This window comes from Marmota monax, unplaced genomic scaffold (genome assembly GCF_021218885.2).
Source record: "Marmota monax isolate L192 unplaced genomic scaffold, Marmota_monax_Labrador192_F-V1.1 WCK01_AAM20220418_F8-fsc00308, whole genome shotgun sequence".
NCBI lineage: Eukaryota > Metazoa > Chordata > Mammalia > Rodentia > Sciuridae > Marmota > Marmota monax.
In genome coordinates this window covers 758,527-771,276 of record NW_026692997.1, presented here as the reverse complement: position 1 = coordinate 771,276, position 12,750 = coordinate 758,527, and the positions used below count along the sequence as shown (strand labels likewise).

General features: G+C 31.7%; 1 protein-coding gene across 4 annotated transcripts in view; it reads right to left on the bottom strand.

The window, feature by feature from the left end:
* Positions 1-12,750, bottom strand: part of Col11a1 (collagen type XI alpha 1 chain) — a 209,247-nt gene that overhangs the window by 59,335 nt on the left and 137,162 nt on the right. For all 4 annotated transcript variants that reach the window (XM_058582061.1, XM_046452674.2, XM_058582064.1 and 1 more), the window contains 2 exons: positions 12,510-12,599; positions 12,206-12,259 (listed from right to left, as the gene is read on the bottom strand). In XM_058582061.1, the coding sequence (XP_058438044.1) occupies positions 12,206-12,259; positions 12,510-12,599 (144 nt within the window). The remainder of the gene's footprint in view (positions 1-12,205; positions 12,260-12,509; positions 12,600-12,750) is intronic.

Sequence of the window (12,750 nt, the reverse complement as noted above, 5' to 3'; positions counted from 1 at the left end):
AGCTTTAAAGATGAAGAATCTGAGGCTCTAAGAGTTCTTCATGATTACATAGCTAGTTGAGGGAACTCTGACATTGGACTCTGCTCAGTGATTTCTCTATAGGACCCCCCACTGCTGCTCTCTGATGAGGACATCAATAATTCCCAAGGACCATTATTGGGGAATGTCCTTAAATTCAGCACCCACTCAATTTCACCAAGTTCTCATTGATTACAAAAAGACTACAAATAAATTTACTTCTTAATTTCCTGACATTATTTTCTAAATAAATTCACAAGCTACATATAGTACTTTTAACTAGCCAGTTGTCTGAATATAACAATTAAATAAAATAAATGAAAGGGATACAGATTTATAGGAGATAGAGTAATCCAAGAAATATTATTTTCTCTCACTTCTGTTGATTTATAACTAATTGAACCACTATCATTACTATGGAGTAACTTAAACACAGGGATGCAGAAATAATTGGGAAACGTTGCCAAACTATGGTTAAAGAAATTATGAAATTAGTTGTTGACTTAAATAAATAATGACATTTCTGAGCTCTGAGTACATGTACAAAGACAAATCTAGAAAATAGTCTTCATATTGCATAATAATGAAAAAATTGTGTAAATAGTACATATTTACCAATCAAGTATCCCAAATACTAAAAATGCATACACAGTTACAAGGGAAAACATGTTAGCATTTTTCAAGTAATAAACTTCTGCAGTGCTATCAATCTATTTTATTTTAATTTCATAATAATAAAATAAATTTTTAAAGAAGTGGCTTATCTGTTAAGTCAAGTGGCACAGTTCTGATGAGTGACTGCAGAGGCCAGTAAAGAAGAGAAATAATGATGGCAGAGTCTTTGGAGTGTTTCAGTGTCAAGAAGTGCACCTCTAAATGAAAAATAGCTCAAAGATATGCTGCTAATTATTAGAGGGGAAACCAAACAGAGAGAGGGAAAAGGGAGGAATTGGGAGGAGCAGTGAGATGCACAGATATTCCCTGAATTAATAAAATGAGAGAAAGTTTTCAGTAATAAAAATACTCCTTTGTTGGTAATAGAAATACATCAACAAAATACAATATATAATGCAACAAGGGTTATTCTGTTTCATTCAGGTTACAATTGACATCCCTTAAGATAAATTCTCACTATCAGAAAAACTGATCAATGTACCTTGTAGGTATGACATCTTGTATTTTAATATTCCACTTGTAAACCTCAGGAAAGGATTACCATCCATTGTTTTTTTCAAAGATAAAATATGCATCCTATATAAGTGATGAGATATTTTATTTGTAATTGATTATACAAAAAGAGATGCAGTTCTGATAAATCAAGGCATAAAATCATTAGGTTTTTAATCCTGTCTAAACCCCAATGTTGAAAGTCTACCCAAGTAATCCAATAAATATTATTTTCTCTCATTTCTGTTGTTTTATGGTATCACCGCAGACTATGGAGGTGGACAACTGTGAGAATGGAAAGATAAAGAGGATTACTAGAAAGAAGATGATTATGTAAAGAAATTTTGTTATTTTCTGATTTTCAAGCCTAAAATGTAACAATAACTGTGCAAAATACTTTTCATATGTAAGGTATTTTAACATACCACAGTGAATCTCATCACCATGTACATCCACAAGACACTAAGTAAGCAGCAGAAAGACCAGTAGAGGGAAAGGAACAGGGGGAGGAAGGAGGAAAGTGAAAGAGGAAGTATTAGGGACTGAATTAGAGTAAATTATACCTCATTCTTTTATAATTATGTCAACATGAATCCTATTGTCATGTATAATTCAAAAGAATCTACTAAGGACTTTATAAATGGGGAACAATTTTTCCCTGACTCTCTTTGCACCCACATTACCCACATATATATTGTGTTAAATTTTGATAAGTAGAAGAAATAGAGCCATTTAAGGCCATTTCTTCCATTAAAGTTCAAATTGGTTACAAACACTTTCAATGGGTGAAAGTGCTTTCCTTTATCCAAATAGTTCTTCTCCATTTTCAAGACCACCAAAGAACTGTTTTCAGCTTGGCTAACTACTCAACAAACCTTTTATCTAAGACACCATGGGGCTCTTTTATCACACTGCTGTCCTGATCTGAAAAGTTAAATCTTTCTCTTATTGATGCTGAGTCTAAAATTACTTGAGTAAATACACCTTCTTCAGAGTATATTCATCCTGATTTTTCCATAAAAACATTCATACACAAATACTTAGAAGTGCTTTTACTTTAGGTTTCAGAATTCCAGGCGAAAAGTATTTTTTTCTAGTAATTACATGTCTCACTGTTACTTACACAGTATGTCCAATTTATCTCTGAATATTTGGTTACACTATCTCCTGATGTAACAAGTCTTGGTATTTTCCTTTACTACCAAAAAAAAAAAATTCCAGCCATTCTTTAGTCACAAGTAAAAAACCCTTTAACCAAAAAACAGTATTTCCCTAAGAATTAGAAGAGAAAAATACTTTTAAGTATTCCTTACATATAGTATTTCAGTTTTGCTACAATTATTTTCTAAATAAATCAGCATAGCACTCAACACTAAATTTCCTTTTTAAAAATATCCCCACTCTCTTCATTGGTATTACCAAAAAGTAAAATATGTACTATGTACATTAAATAATAGAAACAATAGCAATATATATGGAACATAATTAAATCAGTGATATGCATTTATATTTTTATAAAAGCTCACCTGCTGGATTTTTTTAAAAAGCTCTCTTGCTAATCAACAGAAATTTAAAAACTTGCAGAATAACAGAGTTGACTGTGTTTTCCCTAAAAAGATGTAGTACTGGAATTAAAAGAAATACGTGCTGCCTTAACTTGATACATTATGATTGATATGTCACAAGGAAATAATTTATGGCTCTTTCTTTAAAAAAGAATGCATATTAAATTAACAACGAGGTGTCTTTAATATTTAAAGTTAATCAAGATATTTCAAATAATTGTATTAATGTGACTCAAGTATAGATGAAATGCCGATTTGAATCTATGAAAGTTTGTATAGTTTGTAGATACTTTATGCTTTTATTACAAAGCATAACTATTTTAATTTCTCCCTTGAAGCATTCATAAGATTAAATTTCAGATTACCATCTTTCTGTGAAACCTGCATTAAAATTAATAACAAAAATATATTACCTCTTTGTAGTTAAAATATTGTTCATGATCTTGTCACAGCTCATAAACTTTGAAACAAATGATGAAAACAAGAAGAGACTTTTTAAATGTATATTTGTGCCCCAAAGTACAATTTCAATTTCCTTTCCTACTAGTTATTTCAAATATTCTATAAGCCTAGATATTTGTAATAACAGCATGCTCTGCAGTGATTTTATTTTATACATAAATAAATGAAAAGTGAAAATCTCTGATGGTACCTACTGATTAAGCAAGTGATACATAGAAAATTTGCAAATCTTAAATATTCCCAAGCCAACTTTAAAAGAATAAGACTTATGAATCCTTTAATCTCAATTGAACCACTAGAGAAGTTCTGTCTCTTTTTATAAATTGAAGTTTAAATCCAATATTAAAAGAGGGTCCAGTTTACATATTCAATAAAAAACATACTGAGGATCCACTCTCTAGTGACACTTACTGGAGATACAAAATATATTACAATAGGTACCAGCCCTTGAGAAACCTGCACTGTAAATGAATTATGTTTCATAAAGAGTAGACATGTATAATGATAAAATTTTTGCACTGCTGTACAGTTAATAAGAAATTTTACAACTATGCAATAAATGAAAAATTATGTCTAAGATGTATGTTTAGATTTAAATACAGGTTAAAGTCACAATGATCAGAACCACAAAGGTAGAAACTTCTGCGTGTTTTTGTCAATGATTGCAGCACTTGGAGTACAGCACTTGGAAAACAGCAGGCCCTAAGTAAGTGTATCAATTGAATGTGCAATCTTTTCCATTCCAGAATCAGAGCACTAACTTTCTGATCTTGAGCAAATTCTCTAAGAGTCATTTGCTAACCAATAAATTAGGGGCACAGTCTATCATGAGGCTTGTGTGATATTTAATATGTTGATAACACCTGAAATTATTTGAACAATTCTTGTCTTAAAGTATGAATGCAACAGATGTTGGAAAACTATACATAAGCATCTGTATATTTTTAAATAATTATATAATCTCAAATAATTGTATATGTAAAATTTTATAGAAGAGATAACTAAGATCCAAGAAGTAATATGGTATTGTTAAAGTAAGGTCGGGGAGGAGGAACTTTCTCCACACAGCATTAAACTGTTTTTGTGTTTGCCCCTAGAGCAATGATGATTATTTTACATATTAAAAATGTTGAACTGGAAAGAATTTTCAAGAAAGGTTAAAATCTAGAGAAATATCAGTTTCCTGATTTGTGATATAAATACCAATGGACACATGACAATTTAAAAGTTCTATTTGCATGACCTTGCTATTGTGAATAACTAAATATCTGCACTATTTTTATGATGTGGCATTTTCATACAGGAGCTAATAGAAAATATGTAAGATATACAAGTGAAGAGATCTACTGCCCAGCATGAGGACTCAAGTTAATAAAAGGGCACTATACTATGCATTGAGGTTAAATAAGTAGATTTCAGCTGCTCTTGTCATAAAAAAATAACTGTGATAGAAAGTTACTCGCTTTATTATAGTAATAATTTCACTATTTAAATATATCCCATAACATCATGTTGTAAACCTGAAATATATTTTCTTTTTTTTTATTGGTTGTTCAAAACATTACAAAGCTCATGACATATCATGTTTCATACATTTGATTCAAGTGGGTTATTGTAACCGATGTGATTCTGCAACTGAAATATATTTTCAAAAACCTTTTTGTAAAGGCAATAATTTAATATGTATTGAATTACACATACTATAATTACAGTATCATTATATTTGAGTACTCAATAATAACCACTATGGAAAACTTAGGATTTTTTTTCTCTTTTTCAAATAAAAAGTGATCATTCTTTCAAAAAGGAGGAATTTAAATATCTATATTTAGTTCCTTTTTTTAAAGTATATTGTTAGTTTTAGTTCTTTCTGCAACCTCCTCTCTAAATTTTCAGTGTCTTCTTCCTCACAATGACAAGGAAACAAGCCACAATAACATCATTCTCTATTCTTGGGGTAGTGAGAACAGGGGCTGTTTTTCAAATGCTTTAAACAGAGGGAAACACTAATATAGATATTTTATCAGTTATTTTATATGTGTATTTCATATTCTGAGGAGCATCTATAAAGTAAATGAAACTGATAAACAGACAAATGATCTCATTAGCATTCACTTAACATGTATCTACTATGGGGAGAATAGAAGCATAAACATAAGAGGTTCTTGAAATACAGAGCTATTCAAGTAGGTCAATTTTAAGGCCAAATTGACCTTCATGGCAAGATTAGTATGATATAATTCTACTCTTCAAATGATATATTTTAGATCACACAGGCCAAAAATTTAGATGAGATATCAAACATTATTAGAATTTAAAGCATAAATTCTGAATGATCAAAGTCATGCAGTTCTGCAAACTTTGGTCATTGGTCTCCAACACTGGCTCTACCTGTCTCTCATCCCTAGCTGCATGTGAGAATAGCTTACTGAGATCAACCTGGGCCACAACAGAGAAGATATGCATTATCATAAAAAGTAGCATAGAAGGAAAGAAATATAAAGATAAAAGGCTTTACCAACCACCCTATCATATTTGTTTTAGTCATATTTTTAAAGAAAAAGAAATTGTTGGTAAAGAGATGATTTCATATCATAAGATATGGAGAAAACATTACTTAGGGAAAATGTTCTCCTGATTTTCCTTTAGGAAAATAGAGGGGGTAAGTCAAGGCTGAGAATTTGTATATGTCATATCTGCACATATGGCATGTTTATATATATACAAAACATTTACCCAGTTTATCTTCAATAGGCAGGAAAATGCTGCACTGCTTGCCTCTCTCATTCTTCACTCCTTGCTGCTTTCTGTTTCATGTGTGTAACAAGTCACCTACTATGTGCTTAAATCCCTGTGATCAGTAGACCTGCCTAGGCTTTGACTGGCATCTACAACCAGTTGTTGGATACAATATCATGCATACAGTGAGCACTTGATTTTGACTTGACTTAAAAAGAACAAAGTCACAGAACTCTGTTGGTAATTTTTTTTTCTTAAGTGCAAGAACTATGAACTGTTTCTCAATATACATTTACTCCTAGTAGCAAAATCTTTTAGAAAACCATTATCATAAAATACCTGTTCTTTCCTAACAGGACCAAAACAAGAATGAGAACTTCAAGACTAAATTCAGCACACACAAAAATTATTTTTCATAGATAAAACTGATTTTTAATTTATAGCTCCAACTCCAACATAATTCTTTTAGACAAAAATCATTATTTTCAATTTTGTCTCTCTGGCCTTTTAGTTTATCACTTAATAATTATTATTATTTTTTCTTATCTGTCATCCTCAGTAAAACATAAGTTCTTTGTAGGAAAAGTCTATTTTATGGATCTGTATAACTTCATCTTAATAGATGGTATATTCAGATATATTGTCATTCCAAAAGAAAAAAAATTATAATAGTTTACAGAGAATACATAATATATAAAATAGAATATAAGTAAAAAACAGGTAAGCATGAAAGACAGGTAAGCAAATAATATTTTATTGGCATTATATGAAGCTAAAAATATTAGCAATCTAAACATGCCTACAGACAAGGGATTTTCCCCCTGTAGGCCATGATCCATTGATGAGTTATAAAGTCAATTTAATGGATCTTATCCAGAAGTTAAAAAATAATGAGAATAAAACATAATAAGTAATATTAAAATATGTACAAAATTTGTACTTTTTATAATAAGTATGTTCAAAAGATTAGAAAAGTGATAATAAGGCATCATCTTCCCTATTGAGACTCAATTTTGACTCCATGATTTTTGCAAGCCAAAGGAAGAAGGAAATTCTGCATTTCAAAATTCATAACAACTGAAAGAAAAATAGTTAGGTATTCAAGAAACCACAGAAAAATAAAATAATTCTATAAAAGCAGACTTAAAATGAATACTTTTAGAGTTATGATTATCAAGAGATTTCTTCTGAGGATATTTACAAATAGGATCCTGTCTAAAGCAATCTCCCATATTCTCAAGCACATTCTTTAGACATGTCTTTAGGCATGTCCTTATGCTTCACTGTCTCTCTGAACACAAGAGGATGGCATTCCATGTAGACCAGGCAGAGCTTAGTAAGCTCATTGTGAGAGAATGTGATAACAGTGTGATGCAAATTCTCTGGTCTCTGTTTATTTCTGAATGAATTATGAATAAAGAGAACAGGTGCAAAATATACTCATAGGTGAATAAACAGATGGACACAGAGATAGATGGATGATTACAAATATTGTATTTGCTTTCTATGGATTAGAAAATATAGATAGGATACAGAGTTTAGGGTGCATAGTTGTGACACATGAAAAACATCTATAATCATTAGGGACTCAATCTTTGCTATGATAGTTTAAGCAGTTTAGTCTTTGATTCATTCAAACAGTCAATGGGCTACAGAGAAACTGTTAGAGTATTAAAGCCGAGTTATCTGGAATATTAGCTCTTCTGACTCTTCTTTCAGACAAAATTGTTCACAAGGGTATGGAAGCCAGGTGTGATGGCACACGCCTGTAATCCCAGTGGCTGTGGAGTCTAAGACAGGAGGATCACAATTTCAAAGCCAACCTCAGCAACCTGGAGGCACTAAGTAACTCAATGAGACCATGTCTCTAAATAAAATATAAAACTAGGGCTGGGGATGTGGCTCAGTGGCCAAGTGTCCCTGAGTTCAATCTCTGATACCAAAAAAATAAAAATAAATAAAAAGGGTATAGAAATGTCAGGACAACTTGGAAAAATGTAATCAAAAAGGAGGGAGGAAGGAAAAGAGACGGGGAAATTTAGTTAAGCAGATGTTACAGAGTGAGAGATCTACATATCTAGAAAGGAATTTATGTAATGAGATATCATGAATTTCATCTGCAGATAAAGGACTCTAAACTTATACAATCTAATTATCTTCTCTAAGCCTAAGATCATTTGCCTTAAAAATGAAATGCAATAATACGACCATGTCAATTTGCAAGAATATAATGAATATACAGTACTCAAAACAAGGATTGGAAGAATGCACACTCAATAATATTTTGTTTTCTTTTTCTATTTCCTTTTTATTTCCCATTTCTTCTTTACTCACATTCTTTTCCTTAGACAATTCATCAATTTTTAATTTTCTTTCCCCTAATGTGAGTAATGCTAAATCTCCACACTCTCTGTTTCTGTGCATTTCTTCTGTACTTACAATTACTTGGTCAATATCCCAAAGTAAAATTAATTTGAGACTGATATAAAATCAGACCTACCCATTATAAAACAAAGGAGTTCTATAGAATATTCCTATGCTGTTTTCCTCTTAAGACTTATAATTTTAGATCTGTCCCCAACAGATCAGACATTTCCCTCTACTATTCCACTGTTATCTTTTTGATTAATATCACAATACAGAACTTGTTACTTTTCTTGCCAAAAAAAAAAAAATCATCATTCCTGATTCCTTCATTTTAAATAAAACTACACATTATCAATTCTTATAAAATGATAATTAACATAAACTAATTTTCTAGATAGGTTAGAGTTTGCATCTAGAAGACCAATTTTTTGTTGTTATTGTTGCTCTGCTTTGCTTTGCTTTAATCTCTGTCAGCTGGAATAACTTTTTTTTCAAAGTCTACTTCCACATGCACATGACTGAATGACTGCTATAACTGAAGCCAATGGAGGCTTGTTTGGCACTTGTTACAGGCTGGAATCCTCAACTTGAATCCCTCCTCCATATTTTACTGTGATCATAGCCACAGTTTTGGAAACCCATTCCCATGAAGGTTGTCTCTCTTTTCAGTGCGTCCTCCTCCAACAACTGGGGAATAGCTTTAATTGGTTTATGCTTGAAAAACTGGATGAAAATTTACTGTCAGAATAAGTAGTTATTCTAGATTATGTCAAAGTAAGTACTTGAAAAACGTTTCTACTAATAAAGTATAAAAACCTTTAAACATTTTTTTGTGACTTTCATGAGGTTTTAAATTTTTATGTATGAATTTTCCCTTTGTTGTTGATACAGATGAAGCAAAATGGTTCTAGGTTTGGAAGGCATCATTAAACTGTCATTCCCTCAAAAACACAAGCCTGACATTATCATTTGGTTTTTGTCTTTCCTCACTGCCCATGTCCAAAATTTAAAAAAAAAAAAAAAAAAAAAAAAAAAAAAACAGTGCTGCTACTCTGCCTTCCTGTGTTGACATCTGCACTGTGCTGTGACTCCCCACTTGCCTGGTCAATGGCTCACTATAGTATTATAAATTAGCCCCTGAATGTTTACAACCATCTAGCCTTTCCCATCTTCATTATATATTTTACACTAAGGGAAAAGCTTGTTTTCCTAAAGTTTTATTTATTCATTATTTATTTATTTAATCAACTTGCTCCAAAGATGTCAAATCTTCAAATTAACTCCCACTTACCATATTAGAGCTTCAATAATCACATGCCATATTCTATTTCTGCTTTAGCTTTACATGATGCAAAATATTTAGCTGAGTACCTAGTTCCCAGCAAGAATTGAAAAAAATTTTACTTCTTCTTCCAAAGCTTACCCTACTTTAGTAAAACTAGATACGACCTCAAACACTCTATCCTTTCCTCATGTGTTCTGTCTTATGTTTTGTAATCTCCTGTGCTTTGTTTGTAAAGCCAAGTTGAAGGGCCTTTCCACTGATTTCTCTTCTCTCCCTCCCCTCGTAGAATTAATATCTATTGCTTGTATGTCATTAGGCTTTTAATCACCAATCAATTGATAGTGCTGTTTAATCTTTGGTGGGACTTCTTTTCTTCAAAACCATTTATCATATTTTGAGTCAAGTGACATCTTTTGTTGTTTTTAATTGTATAGAAAAAAGTATTTAGTAATTGTTATGTAAGTATTTGTTGAAGGCAACTAAATAAACAGCACATTTACTTTCATATTATATGTTGTTCTATATTTAACTGGACAATTTCTAATAAATATTCTGTAAACTATATGCCCAGAGGGTTTATTATGCATCATACATACACATTGGTTTCAATTGCTTTGAAAACACTTATTTGCATGGGTCCTAAAAAATATTTTAAAACAATTCTTATAGTTATAATTCAGACTTCACTAGTACAATGATCATTGATTTAAAAAATCATTTTTGCCTAAAATAAGATTATCTTATAACCTGAAAGTCCAATTAAATGTATTGCATTCTACTAGAGTTATTGAAGATTTTATGTCCAAATAAAAACTTTTGTCTTATTCAGCTGTTTTTCCTGCTAACATTACCACCACTAAATTTTGAGGGATGTAAAACAATCTTACACATTGGATTTTATAAATTTCACGGAAAGTTAAATATATTCATTGAAATATATTATTTTTCCTTAAAAAAAACTTCACCAATTTGAATGATTTATAGATCTTCGGTTTAAGAATAATGTTAATCACCCTAAAAAAAATGCTATACTTGCTGTGTTCTCAGTATTAGTTATGGAACAGAGACTTTACTCATATATCAGGCTTTATTATACTTAAATAGAAAGGTATGGAATGATTTCTGTGTGCCAGGTGCTGTATTGTGAACATAACCAAAGTAATACAGGGAATTCACAGAATTATAAGAGAGGCAATTGATGATATTCCAATATAATTTATAAAATAGAAGTCAGAACTCTGAGGCAGGGGGGAGTTTCACTAATAAATGACCCATAGAAATTTCTACATTTATGAATAAATGCGATTTTTCCAAGGAGAAAGAGAAAAAAATGCAGTTTCCTAGAAGAACACGAAAGCATAAATCATACTCTCTCAAAGTAGAAAAGATCGTGGTGGTTTGGGGAACAAGAAGATGTTCAGTACCTTTGACTGGATAGACTTAAAGGGGAAGAATTAGGGGGAAAATAGGCTATGGTGATTGGAATCAAATTGGAAAGATGACCCAGTAGCCATGAGGAGTTTGATTTCTGAAGGCACAGTGTAGAGCCATGAGAAAGGTATAAGCAAAGGAATGGCATGGGTAAGGAGGTGCATTAAACTAAAATTTAGAACTGATCTTAAAAACTGACTGATGAGTGAAGGAAAATGGAGTCAAGAAGAAAGACACTGCAAGTCAAGGAGGAAATGAAAGGAATCTGAACACAGTGTGGTGATGGAAATGAAGAAAAGGGATAAAGAAACATTTGAAAGTGGAACTGATATGACTTCAACATGCTGTGGATGGTAGTTAAGAAGGGATTTAAAGCAACTTTCCACTTATCAGGCTGATGAAAAAAGATGGAGATTGAGAAAAGGCCACCAAATATTGCCTTTGGTCTGGTCCAGTGGCTTTTCAGAGTACAGACAGGAATAAAATTGAATTCGAGGAAAAACATGAAGACTGTATTCAATGGTTCTCAAAGGAGTCTATTTAGACATATGATCATCAGGAAGAAGAGATTAAAAAACTGATGTTTACTCATTTGCCAATTATTTCATAATGTTAAATTGACTAAATAGATCGATATGTATCATATATAAAACGGCATGTATTTTCATGTTTATGGGGTTTATTTATATCACCAACAAAACATGAGTCTTATGAAGTACTTAGAATCTCAAATTAAGCCTGTTTTGTAGCAAATGATGACTGAATATAACATATAAGCAATTCAATCTTATTTTATGATTAATTTTAAAACGAGAGGAAGAGAGATGGAGTAAAAAGAATTCAAATTACAGCTTCTCCATGGTTTCCATGACCATGATTTTCTATTCCTCATAATTATGATTTATTTCTTTGCTAATGGTAAGAAGCAAAATAGCTCTTTATATCTCTGGACAGAAGTAGAAGCAGAAGCAAATATTTCCAATCATCTAAACCCTTCTGTTTCTGCACTCATTAGTGCTTGCAATTAGTAGAAACCAGGCATTGACTGATTTGATTGGCATGTGTTTATTTTCTCTCCTACACCCTGTGAGATCACAGCAGGAGAGTAATGAAAGAATGGCTGCAATTCACAACCATAGATAGTGTAGCTATGGATTATCATCATACTTACAACTGGACCAGGTGGGCCCTGGGGACCTTCTCCTCCTTTCAGTCCAGGTGCACCCTGGGAAAAGTGTAAAATCAAAGAAAATGAATCAATATGAACTAAATATAAATGGAAGGAGATGTACAATTGATAAAATGAGAATGTCAGGAAGTATTTTTTGATACAAACATATATGCATATATACAATGATAATCAAATGCTTATGTTTACATATATTGTCTTAAATACTCAGCACTCTATTTAAGCTCTGAAAGAATGCTTCTAATAAGCACTTCCATTCACACACATATTTATATGTTGATTATACCTGAGCTCCAGGAAGACCTCGTTCACCTGGGAAACCACGTAATCCTGCTGGTCCATCTTTCCCTGAGATACCCTGAGGTCCTGGATCACCCTAAAGAAGATAATATAAATCCATCAATAAAGAGTAATTTCTACACAGGTTTGTATGAACAAAATTGTGATTACCTCCAACCTGCTGTCAGAAAAGCTTAAAAATTACTTAATAATGAAAATTTTGTGTGGAATGTCCTGTACATTAAAAT